The following is a 17,470-nucleotide window of genomic DNA, read 5'->3' on the forward strand; positions in this document are numbered from 1 at the left end:
GCTGGCCCCAGGGGCTGATTTGTGCCTCTCGAGCATGTCCCCTCACCAACAGCCTGGGGCTGCTCACGGGGGTTTCTGTGCTGAGCATTGGCCTGGCCATGTTCTTGAGAGAGTCTGGGAAAGGAGCCTGGAGCCCCCAGGCCCCGGCCTGAGGCATCCGCTCTGCCCCAGCAGTGCCCATGGCCTGTCTCTGCTGCAGCCCCGGCACTGCCACCCCCAGGGCTGTGCCCGGCCCCGAGAGCACTCAGGCCCTACAGCAACAGCAGGGCCACCAGGGCAGCAGGGCAGGGCCACGGAAGGAGCACTGGCAACACCAAGTGCTGCTGCTGCGGGGAACAGCTGCTGGGCCAGCACTGATCTGCCGCCAGTTCTGCACACAGACATTGCTGCACTGTGCAGAGAAGGCAACGAAAGTGGGATCTCCAGGGAAAACTTTCCTGGACTGTGGCACTGAGGAGCTATGTTCTTGATAGCTTCATATGAAATAAATCCTTTATTTCATTTAAAGGTATCAAGAGCACAGCTCCTCACTGACACAGTCTACAGGTCACAGTGGACCTGTGGAGATACAAAATGAGATATGGCAAAATTGATTGCTTTCATTGAGGGACAACATTAAAAATGTAACAAGGAAAAAGAAGCTCCAAAATGAAACCAACCAGAAGTATCAAAGACAACTTTTATAACAAATTATTTTCAGAAACTGTCCAGCAGTTTAATGTTTCTTACATTGTCTAGTCATCAGTCTCCACACTGCAGCCTTCAGCTCCTGGTTCCTCAGGCTGTAGATGAGAGGGTTCAGGGCTGGAGGCACCACCGAGTACAGAACTGTCACTGCCACATCCAGGGATGGGGAGGACATGGAGGGGGGCTTCAGGTAGGCAAAAATGCCAGTGCTGACAAAGAGGGAGACCACAGCCAGGTGAGGGAGGCAGGTGGAAAAGGCTTTGTGCCGTCCCTGCTCAGAGGGGATCCTCAGCACAGCCCTGAAAATCTGCATGTAGGAGAAAACAATGAACACAAAACAACCAAATACCAAAAAGACAGTCACAGCAAGAAGACCAAGTTCCCTGAGATTAGAGTGTGAGCAGGAGAGCTTGAGGATCTGTGGGATTTCACAGAAGAACTGGCCCAGGGCATTTCCATGGCACAGGGGCAAGGAAAATGTATTGGCTGTGTGCAGCAGAGCATGGAGAAAGGCACTGGCCCAGGCAGCTGCTGCCATGTGGGCACAAGCTCTGCTGCCCAGGAGGGTCCCGTAGTGCAGGGGTTTGCAGATGGACACGTAACGGTCATAGCACATGACGGTCAGCAGATAAAACTCTGCTCCAATGAAGAACAGAAAGAAAAAGAGCTGAGCAGCACATCCAGTGTAGGAGATGTCCCTGGTGTCCCAGAGGGAATTGTGCATGGCTTTGGGGACAGTGGTGCAGATGGAGCCCAGGTCGCTGAGGGCCAGGTTGAGCAGGAAGAAGAACATGGGTGTGTGCAGGTGGTGGCCGCAGGCTACGGCGCTGATGATGAGGCCATTGCCCAGGAGGGCAGCCAGGGAGATGCCCAGCAAGAGGCAGAAGTGCAGGAGCTGCAGCTGCCATGTGTCTGCTAATGCCAGCAGCAGGAAGTGGCTGATGGAGCTGCTGTTGGACATTTGCTGTGGCTGCACATGGGGACCTGTTCATGGAGAAAGGACAGTGATAGGTCAGGAGAGGCTGCTTGGAGCCAAACCTGGGCCATTCCCTGCAGACTGTCTTGCTGGGACTCACCCACCCTTCTTCCTTCTCTGGGAAAACCTTCACCTGGGTCCCTGCCTGAGCTCCAGTTGTGCAGGCTGAGTTTGCCAGGAGCAGCAGGCTTGTGCCTGGAGGCTCTTGAGGAGCCATCCCTGCCCCACTGCCCTGGGTTTGTGGCCATGGGGCAGAGGGACAAGGCTGGATATTCAGGATTTGTCAGAGGAACCACTCCTAATGCAGAAAGGCTTGGTAGTGTCTGCACTCCCATTTCTAAAGGAAATAGAGGGCAGGAGTTGGTTTTAGGAATTGTTTGCCTCACCACACATCATTGCTGGCTCTCTGAGGTCAGAAATCCCCAGCATTTTGGCTGCACTCAGAGTTTCCCACTTAGACATGTGAGAGGGATAGTATTCCCTGTGGCTAAAGGAAGGTGAGGGGCTGGATGGGCTGGTTCCCAACTGCCCTGGCTTTGCATCTTAGGCTGCAATCAGAGCACAATCACACTCCTGGGTCAGCCTGGGATAAACCAGACCCTGCCCAGAGCAGAGGGATCCCTCAATTTCTCACTCTCTCTCAAGGTCTCTGGGCAAGGTCTCAGAACCCCCTTGTGCCAAGGACACTCACGGCTCCCTTGGCAAACCCAACAGCATTTCCTCAGCTGTGGCAGCTCTGCCCTTCCCCGTGGGACATTCAGGGAACTCCCAGAGGCTCTGGCACAGATTTGCACCCAGGAGGGCAGCTCAGAGCTTGGAAGGGCACAGCAAGGAGATCCCTGGCTGTGCCCATGATGGGATCTCAGGGAGGGGGCTCAGCTCATTCCCCTTTCCCATGGACTGCTTTGCCCACAGCCCCACAGGTGCCAGGGAAGCTTGGACACCCCATTCCCATGGACAGCCCTGCCTGGCAGGAATGCCAAGGGCAGTGCCTGACTCAGCTGCTGCAAATGCCAAAGCCTCCCTGAGAGCAGCAGATAACAGTGACAATATCAGGGCAGGGCAGAACCAAGAGATGTTGTGGTGCTGTGCCTTAGAGGGCAGGGCAGAGACAGCCGGGCACTCAGGACAATGTTCCCATGCCCAGCTGTGCCTGGCACCTCCCACACACCTACCGTGCCCTCATCCTGCCCCAGCTCTGCTCTCTTCAGCCCCCTCTCCTTCCCTGAGCATCTCCCTGGGCCTGCACATTCCCTCCTGAGAGGAGCCTTGTCCCTGCCCGTGCTCACAGAGCCCATCCCAGCCTGTGTGCCCTGTCTGGGCCCTACAGAAACCTGCCTGTGTGCAGGGCCCTGGCTGGAGCAGGCTCTGTGTGCAGCTGGGCAAGGGCAGCTCAGGAGAGCCCTGCTGGGCCCTGCAGAGGTGATGCTGCTGCTGTCCAGGGCTGAGGAGTGGCTGAGGGCCTTTGGGATGCTCCCAGCAGAGATACTGACCAGCTTAAGTCACAGTTCTGGAGTCTGTGTAAATGTTCAAACATTCCTTTGATGATCCTCTGTGTCCCTTTCAACTCAGAATGTTCTGTAAATCTGGGATTACAATTCCTGTTCTACTTCTCTCATCCCCCTGTTGTCTATAATCCAAAGGAAAAAAAAAAACAAACCCTTGCAGCAGTGTTAGAACAGTAAAGTAAAGTAAAAGCCAGACACTTATTGGAAGCTTCCAGGTGTCCCAGTAGGAAAGGGCACACCCACCTCCTGATTTCAACAATTTATTAGTGTTGATAATTAGGATATTTAACAGGAGCATCCAAAAGGAGATTCAGTTTCCCTAGTTACACACCCCTGGGTCAACCCATTGGAGTAGGTCCAAAGGCTTCTTTGCCTTCACTTTTTATAATGACTGCTCATATTCTGCTCATTCTCAAAACCCAAAATGCTCCTATATGTCCAGTTCCTAGAAGACTATATGGTATTTCAGGACTATATAAAAGAATAGGACTATACAGCATTTTAGGAATATATTTAGACAGTCAGGTTATTAAGAGAAAGATAGGGAAACATACTAGATTTAATTCGGGATTAAAGCTATACAGGAATATAATAGTGGTTTAATACAGTTAAGAGTTTATTAGAGTTAAGTAAGGATTATAGTATTGTAACTATAGAATAGTAATTTAGAGAGCTATGAATATATAAAAATGTAAAAAGTACAAAAAACTTTTTGTCACCACCCCAACATTCCCATCTTTCTCTAAGTAGGAAATTGAAACACTCTCAGGAAAGCTCCTGACCTTTACAGCAATCCCAGGCTTACCTTCTTTGGGAAGTGTCCTCCGGAGCTGTGCCCAGGCTGGTCTGGAGCTGGCAGCAGCCCTGCCCCACCCTGCCCCTCTCAGCAGCAGCCCCTGCCCAGCTCAGGGTGGCTCCTTCCCCCCACAGCTTCTCCCCAGTGCTGGGAGCAGCTGCCCGGGCTGGCTGAGAGCTGTCCCTGGCAGGCAGCAGAGTCCCTGCCCCAGCACAGCGCCCTGGGCTGCAGGACCCTGCTCTGCACGACAGCCCTGGGCACCCCTGGCTGCAGCCCCGGCTGCTCAGCCCTGCAGCAGAGCCTGGCAACAGGAGCTGCCTTGGGCTGTGCCTGGGCTGGGGCAGCAGGGAAAGCCAGCCCTGCCCTGGGGCCACAGCCCTGCCCTGGAGCAGCTCTGAGAGTCCTCCTGAAAGGTCCTCAAAGCTGTGGGATGTGCCAGCTCCAGGAGATCCCTGCAGGAACGGCAGCTTCTCTTCCCACAGCCAGGGAATGACTGTTTCAAACCTGGGATGATTTCTGCTCTAGTGAGCCCTGAGTGAGCTCTGCTCTGTGCTCCCAGCCCAGGCTGAGTTTAACCCCTCTGTGTCCCTGTGCTGTGCCCGGGGTGGCTGCAGGCAGTGCCCCGGCCCTGCTGGGCTGTGCACGGGAGCTGCTCCTGGCCAGAGCTGTCTGTCTGCAGCGCTGCCCTTGCCAGGAGCTGCCTCTGTGCCAGGAGCCTCTCTGCAGGTTTTTCAAAGTACTTTGATTTGGCTTTTAACTTGAAGTCTCCGGGAGGTTTCTGCAATCATGGCCTCCAACTATCCACTGTAATTAGTCCCTGGAGAGGCTTTGTCAGTAACAACACTCATTGGGGCTCATTAATACTTCAGGGTACTTTAGTTTTTTCAAAGTATTTGGTGTTTCCCTTTTGATACAGGCTCTGTGAGAGCTTTGTACAATCATGGCCCCAGTTATCTGCTTTAACAAGTCCCTTGAGAGCTTTGTACTGACACTCAGAGTGCTCATTAATACTTTGAGATACTCAAGGTTTTTAAGGTACTTTGGATTTTCCTTTCTACATTGAGTCTCTGAGAGGATTTCATGCCATCCTGGCCTCCAATTCTCTCCTCCAAGGAGTCATGAGGAGCCTGTGTTGGGGATGGACCTCAGAGGGACACATTCATGCCTCAAGACACTTTGGGTTTTTTGTCCATCTTTCACTCCTGGAAAGGTTTGTGCAATCTCCTCTCAGGCCCTGAGGTTTCAGGGCTCAGGTCCAAAAGCACCATGGGGCTCATTATGATCAAGTACATGCTGACAAACCATGGTTTTGCTTTGATTTCCCTCTACTGTAGTGCAGCTCACTAGGAAGTTCTTTTTCTATTGTTACAGAGAAATATTTCAAATAGCTTCCAATAAATCCATATTCCTGTTTTAAGGGTGTATGGTTCTCTTTAGAGAAGAAATGATAGCAGCATTCTGTGACTGATAGACCCAGGGGCTTTCCTAAGGAGGTCTGGCCTGCTCTGAGAAGCTGTGTCTTGAGATCTGACTCAGTGTGGAGAGCCTTGCTCCACATTTCCAAACCCCATCCTGTCTCTCCTCACTCACCTGGGGTCAGCTTATGTTGGAGAACTTGCTGCACTCAGCCAAAGTGGGGTTTTTCTTCTTTTATTTTAGTAATCTAAAACTCCTAAGCTCCCTGTTGAAAACAGACACCCTCCTCAAGCGTGTGCCAAGCCCAAGCTGCCACCAAGACCACTCCAGACCTGCCCTGGGCCAGCTGTGAGGATGTGTGGAGGCCCAGAGCCCTGCCATCAGAGTCTCAATCCCCTAGACATGGAGGACTGGTTCCAGATAAGAGGAATAGGCTTTCAGGTTAAGGTGAGATGCTTTCTTCTCCCATTGATCTTTGCAGACACATGATTCATGTCACGTTATGTTACCCCATTGGCCCATTGGCCTAATTATCCTAGTTCAACTCCTATTGCCTACATTTGTTTAGCCCTAGAATGTTCTCCCTCTGTCCCTCCACTGGCCCTAGTTTGCTGCATTCCTCCACCCTTGTTTCCCTATTGGCTGACCTGAGCTCTGACCCCTCCTCTGCACCATTTTCCCCCATATCCATTGGACTCTGACTCTCAGCTCCACCCTCACTACCCCATATAAGACCCTGTTCCCTCAGCCTACACCCTGTCTTCATCCCTGGACCCTGTTCAGCTGTGTACCCTGTTCCTGTACCAATAAACCCAGTTTGCAGGAGATCATATGAAAACCCATCCTGCCTGTTCTGTCAGCTTTCTAAGGTAGCAGTGAGCTTTGGGCTCATGAGTGCTGGATGCTACAAGGGCCTCAGCAGAGCAATGATGCTACACATGGCACCCAAACAGGGACATGATTTGTTAAGGTCTCCGGTAGCATCTCCAGCAGTGATCCTGCCAGCCAGATGTCACTGGAAGCTGTACCCCTTCAGGTCAACCACAACGCTGAAATGAGACTTGCGTTTTATTGAATCTCACTGAAGAAGAAGTCAACAATCCCCTCAACATCTGTGGGACCAGCTTTGCTGACAGCCCCACAAGCCCCACTTTGGCTGAAGATTGTGTCTGTGAGACTGAGCGTGAGTGACTGAGTGGCAGAGAGCTCCCAGGGGTTTGGGCTTTTGATTTTCCATTCCTGTGGATGGGCATTTCCTCTTTCATTGGGTGCAGCTATGGAAAATAATCAGTTCCAAGCTGCAAAGGATGTTTTTGTTAAGTGTTGGAGAGTTTTAAATTTAGAGGAGAGTTCATTTTCTGAGGGGAGTTTAAAAGGTATTGTTCATGGTTATTTGAGGAGCTTCCTGATATCTCTGTTAGATTTATCTATCAGTTACTGTTTTGGGATGCTGTTGGGAAAAAGCTTTATATTTTACAAACACAAAGGGTTTTAAAAGTTGGGAAATTGTATCTGTTGTTTCATTCAATTTATGGGATCATGTAACGAGTTCATGGTTCCAACCCATTGTCCTGGCTTATTAAATCCTCCCACCACGTTCCCAAACCATGTTCCCTGAGAATAGGATGGGAGATGGAGCCCGCCCTTTGGCACAGACAAGCCATCTGCTATCTGTCATCTCCCCTCCTTTTCTGTCCTCTCCTCAGGGTGGTAGTGGCCATGCTGCCCTGAGATATTCCCTCATCCACATTCCTTCATCTCCTGATCCTAACCCCCCTTCCTATAAATCACAAGATGGCAATGCTCCTGTTAGAGAGACCACCATTTTAGATTCCCTTTGGCCTTCATCCCCATTTCCTGCCTTTGCTCCACGTACCTCCCCTGTGACAGGTCCCACCTTGGTGTTGAGTTCCGACCCTGGAACTGGACATGGGGCCAACTGGAAGGAAGCCATTTTTGCTACCGAAGGCCTTCAACATGGTGTGTTGCCAGTTGGCTGAATGCCCTACGCCCCTCCCAGCAGACCTGCTTCCTCTGCAGAGGAAGAGAGCGATAGCTTATCTGAGAGTGAGGATGAGCCCAAGGATTCTTGGCAGAGGATGCGGAGCAAAGCTGCAAAGGAGGGGGACTGGGAGGTGGTATCCAAGATTCAGGTGGCACCTGGGCAGTATAAGCGGGGGCCAAAACCTAAATCTCTTCCCTATGGATTCCCATTTAGGTTTTGGCCCCTGCTTATACTGCACAGGTGCCATCTGAATCTTGGATTCTCTACCTCCATAGGGAAATTAAGGACTTAGTTAATGCTGCAAAGGACTATGGGAGGAGTTCTCCCTATTTTAAGAATTTGCTGGATGCACCATTTACTGCCCACACGATGGTACCATAAAATTTAATAGAGTGTATAAAAATTATGTTGTCACCTGATGAGTTTATTTTGTGGAAACAACTTTGGATAAATAAATTTAATGAATTGCCAAAAGGTTATGTTGAGGAAGAACGGTGACAACACCTCACAACGGACTGTGTTACCAGAGAAGGAGACTATACTAGACTGCAATATCAGGCTGAAGTCCTCCCCCGGTCAATACTGGAAGATCTCAAAGGTGCTGCACGGTCTACCCTCCTCCACCTGACACTTCTACATCCCACCTTGACTTCACTGACATTTGCCAGGGCCCGGATGAGAGCTACATCAAGTTTGTCGATCACCTTAATAAAGTGCTGGAAAAACAGGTAGATGATCAAAAGGTCTGGGATTATCTTATTAGCAAATTAGCTTTCTGTAATGCCATTATTGAGTGCAGAAAGGTTCTGGACACCCTCCGCCTTGTCCATGAGCCGACCATCACTCAGATGGTTGATGCTTGCATTTGCCAAGTGGTCTCAGACCGTGACTCCAGCCTAGCCAAGGCCACAGGCCAGGGTGCAGTGGAAGCGCTGGTTGCAATTAATGTGCTTCCCCACAATACAGAATGTAATAAAGGCAGTGGAAACTGTTATAACTGCGAGAAAACTGGACATATAGCAAAAGACTGTAAATACAAGACTAACAACTGTTCTCATTTTTCACCCAGCCCTCAGTCCCAGAGCCATTGCCCAAACTGTTCCTGAAGCCAACAGCACTACCAGACCTCGGGAAACCCCCAGCAGAGCTCAACATGACCTCAAATATGAAGTTATTCCATCCCACCCTTCCATCAGTGATAGATGTCCTAGGTTACAATGTAAAGATGTATTCTATTCCAATCCTCAAGAGCTGTTGAAAGCAGGAAGGGCATTGCTTTTTCCTTATCTCCTGTAAATGGGCCAATCAATGCCTTGCCATGTGACTCAGAGATAACTCCCTCTGGGAGTCATTTCTTGACCCACCCCATGACTTATAGAATGATTTTAGCTCATTGTGAGATGCTCCACCCAGTGGGGAGGAGTTAAGCATCCCCACCAGGATATAATCTGGGGTTTGGGACCCAACAAGCTGCCTTTCCACTGGATTTCCCAGGGAACAGCTGCCATTTCCATTGGATCTTCAGAGGAAGACTACACCCTACTACAGGATCACTGCTCCAACATAACCACATCTGCCACTCCAGGAGCACTGCAGCCACCATTCCAACTGGACTGCTAACAACACCCTGACCAACAGGGTGTCAAGTTGTATTCTGACTTTGTCAATGTTTTTTCTTTTGTATTATTGAATGCATTTTGGGTTTTTTTTTCTTTTCCTAATAAATTGTAATTGTGACTTGGAGTCTCTCACTGGTTTTGCTTTCAAACCAGAAAAAATGGAAAAGCCTGAGCAGATTTCCTGAACAACAAACCCAACTCAGGAGCCACCTGCTCAGTCCAGGGTGCCAGGATTGGTGTCACCTTTCTCCAAGGGACAGTGTGAGCAGAAATGATCTCTGGGAGCAGAATTCTCTGAGTCTTGCAGCTGAATTCTCTGTCCCTGTCCTTTCCCTGGATCTCTGTTGCAGATGGAGGCTGCTGGTGCCACCGTCACCATTAACATCTCTCTTGAATGCAAACAGATGTTCCCAGTTTTATTAAGAAGGATTTGCTCAATGTTTCTACAAAACTTCTGTATTCCTCATGGAATGAAGGGACCATTTTGACCCTAAGAGGGTGACATGGAAGCAAGGAGTCAATTGTGACCCTGGGGTCCCATGGAACCAAGGGCCCATGGTGACACAGCAGGGCCATGTGGATCCAGTGGACCATTGTGACACTGTGGATCCAAGGAGACCATGGAGACACTCCCGGAACCTCATGGAACCAAGGAGTCCATGGTGTCCTAGTGGGGCTGCATGGAGCCAATGGTCCATGGTGACACTGCCCATCCAAGGAAGCCATTGTGGCACTGCGGAAGCTCATGGAGAGAGGGAGGCCATTGTGACACTGAAGAACTTCATGGCACTAAATATCCATGGTGACACAGCAGGGCATCATGGGAACCAAGGAACCTCTGTTTGCAGTATGGACACTCATGGAACCAGGGGCTGTTGTGGCACTGCAGAACCAACAGAGCTGCTGGACCTTGTCCCCTGGCCCTGCACAGCTCCTTGGGAGGCATGGTAGGAGCAGCACCCTGGGAGCCTCGAGAATGCCCCTCTGGGATCCATGGCACACACTCCCAGGGGCTGGAATTCCAGTTCCCAGCCAGGAAAAGATGTTCCTGCCCTCAAAGGCAAAGCTCTTTAGAAGGAGCCAAAAGCCAAGTGCAGCAAGATCCTACAATGACATTTCACTGCCAGTCTTCATAACTTCACCCATGGTTGTTGTAGCTCATGGATTGGGAAGTAAATCAGGGCAGGATCTTTGATGGGAGTTGCCCTGGGTTAAGGGAGACACTGAGAGAGAAACAGAGCAGGCAAAGTGAGGCAGGAGAGAAAGGAGGACACCAATACAATCGGCTGAGAAGATGGCACTCCGAAAACAGAACTGGAACTGATGGAAAATGAACGAGACAGAAATCGATAGTTCTGAAAGTTTCATTTACTATCAAAATAGATCACACACACCCAGACCTACACAATCCCAATCCCACACCCTCAAATTTCGATCTCACTTCTCCCAATCTCCTTCCAACACCATCTCACCCTGGAGATTGTGGAATCAACTAGATATGGCATGGGACTGAGTTTTTCTGAGGTGGGAACAAGGCAATTTGACATGAATTGAGCCATTTTGGGGTAAAATTGAGGTGTTTTCAGTGGGATTGAATAATTTTGAGGTGACAGACCAATTTATCTTGAATTCTGGAGTGCAAGGATATGGAGAATACTTCCTGAAATCCCCCAAGAACACACAAATCTTCCAGAATATGTTACCAAACCATAAATTCCACCTCAAATACCTGTTAAATAGTAGGATTTTAGATATCCTTGATCAATTACTTTCTCTTTTGTCATATTTCAGGTGTTTTTAAGTGATAAAGAAAAATCAGAAGAAAATTAGGGCCAAACCAAAAGGATAACCAGCCAGGTGTCCTCCCAACATGGATCACAGGAAATGTGGGTCACCAGGGCTCTGACCAATGTGGATCCTCCCATGGGGGATGAAGCTAGAGCGGTGCATGAAGCTCTTCGGCAGTTGGAGCACTTGCAGGACTTCCCTTACCGGTGTCTCCATTGGTGTCTGGTCAAGTTAGAGCTGCCAAAGAAACTCTTCCCACACTGGGGACACTCGTAGGGCCTCTCCCCAGTGTGGATGCGCCGGTGGGTGATGGGGATGGAGTTGTCCTTGAAGCCCTTCCCACAGTCAGGGCAGCAGAAGGGCCTCTCCTCAGTGTGAATCCACTGGTGGCAGAGGAGATTGGAGCTGGTCTGAAACCTCTTCTGACACTTGGGACACTCATAGGGCCTCTCCCCAGTGTGGATTATTTGGTTGATGATCAGCTGGGACCTATGACTGAAGCTCTTCTCACATTCCCCATACTTGTAGGGCATTCCAGGGTGTGGATCCTGTTGCCTTCTGATGCAAGGCAACGCGACCTGGTTCTGAGGAAACGGCACGGCGACCCAAACTCTCCAGGGTCACTCGGGCTAAGAACACATGCAGACACCAGTATGGTGGATGGTTTAAGACCTTTATTGTCCCGCCTCGTCGGGTTTTATACTGGGAAAGTTTTTTCTCTACGTCAGGGGGTCTTACCTTACTGTAATTGGTTAGCAAGGAGTCGAAAGTTACTAATGTTAGGGGGGACAACATTCTTGGGTGATCCTTTATCACTAGGCGTTAGGGGGAGAGGAATCCTGCTGCTTTCCGTGACATCGCGAGATTTTCTGAGCGCCTGACCCTATCTACTACATCTCCCTCCCCTTTTTCACAAATGAACGAAGTAGTCATATACATAGGTACTGAGATGAGGCATGAGGTTGTCGACAGAGAAAGGGGTTTGGTAAACCTGGGTAGAAAATCTTGTGACTGGCAGTGTTCCCTGGTTGATTTCACAGCAGTTGTTGCCGGCCTATGAACAGGATGTTGGCCCGTTCTAGGCGGGTCTGAACGAATGAGACTAGCTTGTTCAGCAGGCATGGTCCGAAGGTGACAGCTAAAAGTAGCATTGCCAACGGACCTATTAGGGTAGAAATTAGGGTGGTTAGCCATGGTGATCGATTGAACCAGGACTCGAACCAACCCTGTTGGTCTTCCCTGTCTTTCTGTCTCTGAGCCAGTCTGTTTCGGAGTTCTGCCATGGAGTCTCTCACGACTCTCATGTGGTCTGCATAGAAGCAGCATTCCTCCTTCAAGGTGGCCCACAGGCCCCCCTTGCTGCATGTGCTGCCCGATTGATAAATGACACAAAACTCGGATAAGTTTTGTGGGTGCTTTATTAAGGGCCCGGGGAGCTGGGGGACTCACGTCCCAAAGCCCGAGCCCCCGATTTCACGTATGGATGCTTCCCTCTTATACATGCGATTCATAACAAAGTCTCCAAGAAACAGTTTCCCGTTCCCCTTGCCTAGTCACAGACCCCTTGTGATACATTCCTTGGTTCACAAACAAGATAATTAATCTTCTTATCTTATTCTAAGAGCATTGTATGCTGCCTCCAGACAGGTTATCATTCTTACTTTCCTGCACTAGTTTAAATATTTATTAAATCCCTAAGACTACCTGCTAGGTTACACACTAAAACCCAACACACTTTCAACGGCTACAAACTGCTTTTAACAAACCAATTCACACACAACTCACTATAATTAAACATTTTGCTAAATTTCATTTATTTTCCAACACATGAACAGGAGGTCTAGTCCTCGGCTGTTCTGCAAGACTACTTCTGAGAGTGAGGGGACTGGCTTCTCTAGAAAGGAGATGGATTTCTCGATCCTCTGCGGGTCCTCGTCAATTGTTGCCTGCAGCTGTGACAGTCCTTGGTGCTGGGTCGCCAGGGCTGAGACTCCTGTGGCCGTTCCGGCTGCTCCAAAGCCCAGCAGCATTGTGATAGTTATACCTGTTACTCTTTCTCTTTTGTGGAGCCGGCTGGGTTCCTCAAAAAGGTGGCACACTTCTTCATCTGCGTGGTACAGGACCCTAGGAACAATCAGAACTTGGACACAAAAGTCGTTAGAGTCATCGAATTTGGCAAGGAACACACAGGGACTCACTCCGGATCGCTGGCAAACCCACATCCCAGGTGCGGATGGGACTACCCACTTATTGTTTTTCCAGTTGGGTTTGTCAACATCGGTGCAGACGTTGCCTTTCTGCCTAGCTAGGGTTGCATTGCCAAAGCATCTGCCCTGGCCTGTGACCTGACTCAGGGTGATTCCTTTGCGGGGGGTGTCCCATCTACATTGGTTGGGTGCATCTGCTGTGGAGTAACTGAAGGGAATGTTTAGAGCGACTCCTTCGTAAAAGGGAGGTTTGACATCGTAACAAAGTCAGCAGGATTTGGTTAGGTTAGGGTTAGATTCGTTCAGGGATAGGAAGGTAGCTTCTAATATACAAAGGATTGGGTCTGAGTCTGACTCGGCTAAACGGTCTACCTGAAAGGCTCCTACATGGCCGGTTGGGATATCAGCGACCCTTGTGGGCAAGGCTTTGGGGTGGGTGGCGTTTCTCCCTTTCGGCACGCTTTTAATCACTTTGTTGGCTCCGACCGCTCAGGGTGCCGACGGTTGGAGCCTAATAATTTGCATATTCACCCTCTCTTTTGACCCTTGAAGGAGTACTGTCCACGCTCTGCCCATTGCCCAGCTAGGGTGATCTGGCTGCAAGACTGTCATGTTGAGGTCTGTGCATTTCCGAAATTCGGGGATTTTATGGTGGTTTCGATAAAAGTTTCCGTGGAGGAAGAGGGGTGTTTTGCAAACGGTGGGTGCCCAGGTGAACTGTAAGAATTTGTCGGGCTCTTGTGGATCCCACCCAGGCCCCGACGGTCTGGCATCTGTGACAATGGTTTCGCAGCCCCAGTGCCCACAATGTCCCCACCCTGGGTGATTGCAGTAGCTTTTCCCAGGGTTTGAAGCTGGGCACCAGTAGGATAGGTACATGTGTGTGGCGTGTGGGGAATTGGGGTCTACCTTTGGTTGTCCTGGAAATGGGTCGGTGATGTGGAGCACGAAGGATGGGGTGTTTGGTGTGGTGACTTCTCTGAGCACCTTGTCATTACTAAGGTGTTGCATGACCCACCTGAATGGCCGATGGGGGTAGTGATCTGGGCTGGCTTGCCCTCTGGCAACAAGCCCCAACAGCAAAATCACACAGAAACACCGTTGATGCTTGGGTCTCACCCATGCGAGTCTCTCAGGCGCTGCCTGGCGGCTTGGTGGTCTGTCGCTTACCTCTGGAATGGGGATGTACATGTCACGAGGACGTCCCACGAGCATGTCCTGTAAACAGAAACTCGCAACTCTCATCAGTCTCATTCTGCTCACTATGGAGGTCCGGCTTAATTGACTTAAGCCGACACCACCTGATTTTGCCGTCCTTTTTGACAGCTGCGTACCCTCGCCCCGTGAGCATCAACCTCCAGCCCTGTTCCCATTCGCCTCGCTCATTTCTAATTACAACCTGTGGGCCCTCCTCTAGTGTTCGAGTGGCCCAGTGTTTTTGGACGGGACTGTTTGTTTCATCTCCTCTAGGGAATTGATTCAGTGCCAGCAAAGTGGTTGCCAGTATACGTGCCTGGTCTTCTGGGGGAATGGCGTTGGCAAAGCCCTCCGCTTTCACCAACACTTCTTTCTTGGTTTTTAGGGTCTGATTTGCTCTCTCGACTATGGCCTGCCCGGTACTGTTATACGGGATACCTCGCACCAATGTGATACCCCATTTTGAAGCGAACTCTTGCACTGGTTTAGAGTGAACCTGGAACCGTTGTCAGTTTTGATCTGTTTGGAGATACCAAGCCAGGCCATGACTCTCAGCCAGTGCTGAATTGTGGCCTTGGAGTTTGCTTTGGGGTGCTGTGTGGCTATGATCATTCCGCTATAAGTGTCTACTGCCACTGCAAGCCATGCTCGGGGCTTCAGCAGTTCACACCGAGTGAAGTCCAACTGCCACATTTCCGAGGGCTTGAGACCTCTCGGGTTGACCCCGCAGGTCCACAGGGGCGACTTCTCGCAGTACGGGCAAGTGGCTACCACATGTTTCGCGTCTGCTGTCGAGATTTCGCATCTCTTCACCAGTGCTTTGGCTCCGATGTGGAGCGACTCATGCAGTTGACGGGCTTCCTCCAACGTCCATATGCCTTTTGCTGCGGCGTCCGCTTTGTCGTTGCTGATCTGGAAGTAACCTTTGACTGGGTTGTGGCTGTTGATGCGAATGACTGACACGGTGCCCTGTCGCGAGGAGAGTGCTTCTTCCAGCATTAGGGCTGCTGCTGATGTTGACATTCCTGGTCCTGCCATGGCTAGGCAAAGCCTTGCCACGAATATAGAGTCCATTACGATGTTGAGGTGTTCTTCTTGGAAGAGTCCGCACGCCAAGACGACTGCTGCTGCCTCCAGCTGTTGCACTGACAGTGTGGGGTCACATGCTTTGACGCAATGCCATTGCTCTCCTGCCTGCCACACTGCTGCTGTGGTTGAAGTCGTGGAGGAAGCGTCTGTGAAGACCGTTGGTCCTGGCTGCGGTTGACCCTTGACCTTTGGCGGCATGTCCATGTCGACTACGGTCAGCAGCTTAGTCCAGGGTGGCTTGGAGGAGTAGGAGATTTCTCCTCCGAAGCCAGTGAGAGCAAGGGCCAAGTATTCCGATATTGTGGCTGACTCCGAGGTCGGTTGCTTGCGGAAAGGGAGGTGGATGCTTGTCGTCTCTGTTCCCAGGTGTCTCAAGGTGAGTTTCCTGCCCTTCATGATGAGGTTAGCAATGCATTCGATTCCTGGGGAAAATGCACGAACAGATCTTCCGAGCACCACCTATTGAATCGGTCGAGCCTTTTCAGAAGGTCCTTGGGCCAGTGCTCCCACTCTCCGCTTCGGTGTAAAGTGGACGTATAGGTCCAGCGGCATGGCTGGGTTCCACCTGGCAAGTATGCCAGTGGACATCTGGTTTTCGATGAAGCCGAGGGAGCTCGTTGCTTGCGGTGTCAGCTCCTTGGGATCCCAGGGGTTCTTTCCGTTCAGGAGGTCATATAAAGGGTCCATGATCTCGGGAGGAACTAGGATGATGTTGCGAAGCCACTGTAGCGATCCCACCAGGCGTTGCACATTGTGGAGTGTTCTGATGTCTTGACAGACCTTCGCCTTGGGGGGTGTCACGTAGGAGCTTGTGATCCCCACTCCCAGGAAAGTCAGGCAGGGTCCTCTCTTGATCTTTGCGCTCGGGATCTCGAAGCCGTTGGCCTGAAGGGTTTCCGTGATTGTGGACACCAGGTGATCTACTTGGCTTGTCGATGGTGCAGCGACTAAGATGTCGTCCATGTATTGAATGATGGTTGCGTCGGGATAGGAGTGTCGGACCGGCATCAGTGCTTTGTCCACGGTGATTTGGCATATGACAGGACTGTCAACAAGACTTTGTGGAAGTACCCTCCATTGGAAGCGGAGATTGGGCCGTTCGCCATTTCAAAACGCCACGGAAAAGGCAAACTGTTCTCTGTCCTCAGGGTGCAGGGATATCGAAAAGAAACAGTCCTTGATGTCCAGCACTGCGCACGGCTGCCTTTCGGGGATGGCTGAGTTTGCGGGAAGCAGTGTCTAGACTGGACCCATGGGTCGGATCATCTTGTTCACTTCTCTCAGGTCGTGGATGCGGTGATAGCCTTCTCCAGACCTTTTGGGGATCACACATACAGGGGTGTTCCACAGGCTGACGGAGGGTTCTATGTGACCCTTTCACAGTTCGTGGTCAACCAGTTCCAGCAAGGCTGCCATTCGAGGCTCTGTCAGGGGCCAGTGCTCAACCCATACGGGGTCTGATGATTTCCAAGTCAATTTGATTGGCAGCGGAGGGTGTACGGCAGTGGCCCTCAGGATAAATTTGTAATCCAGAATCCTAGCAAGGAAAGAACATCCCTTCCCAACAGGGGTGGAGAATTTTGCAAAATGTAGGGGTAGATAGCTACTGTCTGTTCTGGTCCCTTTTTCGTGTGAAGTGTTATAGCCACCAGCTGGGTGCTTTTCCATGCCTGGGACTGCCCTCCCACTCCGTTCACTGGAGGGACTTCTTTGAATTGCCAATGCCCGGGCCAATGCGCTTGGGGAATAATTGTGCAGTCTGATCCCATGTCCGCCCAGAACTGAAGCCCATGACGTGGGGATCCTGACTGCCATAAAGGCGGCATGTCCCCCACACCATCAGGGGCTCCTTTCCTATTCTCATGGCCAGGGCCACCCAGGGATCCCGCACTGGGGCGTCCTCTGCTGGTCCTTTGACACCGGCGTGGCTTGTGGTGGTGGGGGGTGCGAAAGCATTACTAGTGGTGTTGTGCAGTTCTGGCACTGTGTTGTAGGTGGGGATATAAAATTGACTGCTCCCTGTGGGGGCATGGGGTACGAGGGCCCCCTGCCCCACTGGGGGTTGCTGTAACTGGGCCGCTGCACATTCCAGGTGGGAGGGGGCTGAACGCGGCCCGGCTACCCCCTCCCTCTGCCGTTTCCCTGAAGCCTGGATCTGCATTCCTCAGCTAAATGTCCCTTC

General features: G+C 51.0%; 1 protein-coding gene across 1 annotated transcript; it reads right to left on the reverse strand.

Moving 5' to 3' along the window:
- Positions 1 to 672: 672 nt before the first annotated feature.
- On the reverse strand, positions 673 to 1,648 carry LOC131096440 (olfactory receptor 14I1-like). Its single transcript, XM_058044777.1, has one exon. The coding sequence runs from the start codon at positions 1,646 to 1,648 to the stop codon at positions 716 to 718; it is 933 nt and encodes a 310-aa protein (XP_057900760.1). The 3' UTR covers positions 673 to 715.
- Between the last annotated feature and the right edge of the window lie 15,822 nt (positions 1,649 to 17,470).

This window comes from Melospiza georgiana, unplaced genomic scaffold, assembly GCF_028018845.1.
Source record: "Melospiza georgiana isolate bMelGeo1 unplaced genomic scaffold, bMelGeo1.pri scaffold_29, whole genome shotgun sequence".
Classification (NCBI taxonomy): Eukaryota; Metazoa; Chordata; class Aves; order Passeriformes; family Passerellidae; genus Melospiza; species Melospiza georgiana.

What these genes read in the sequence shown, in the direction of transcription:
- LOC131096440 (XM_058044777.1), bottom strand. Translation starts at nt 1,648, where the DNA reads ATGTCCAACAGCAGCTCCATCAGCCACTTCCTGCTGCTGGCATTAGCA.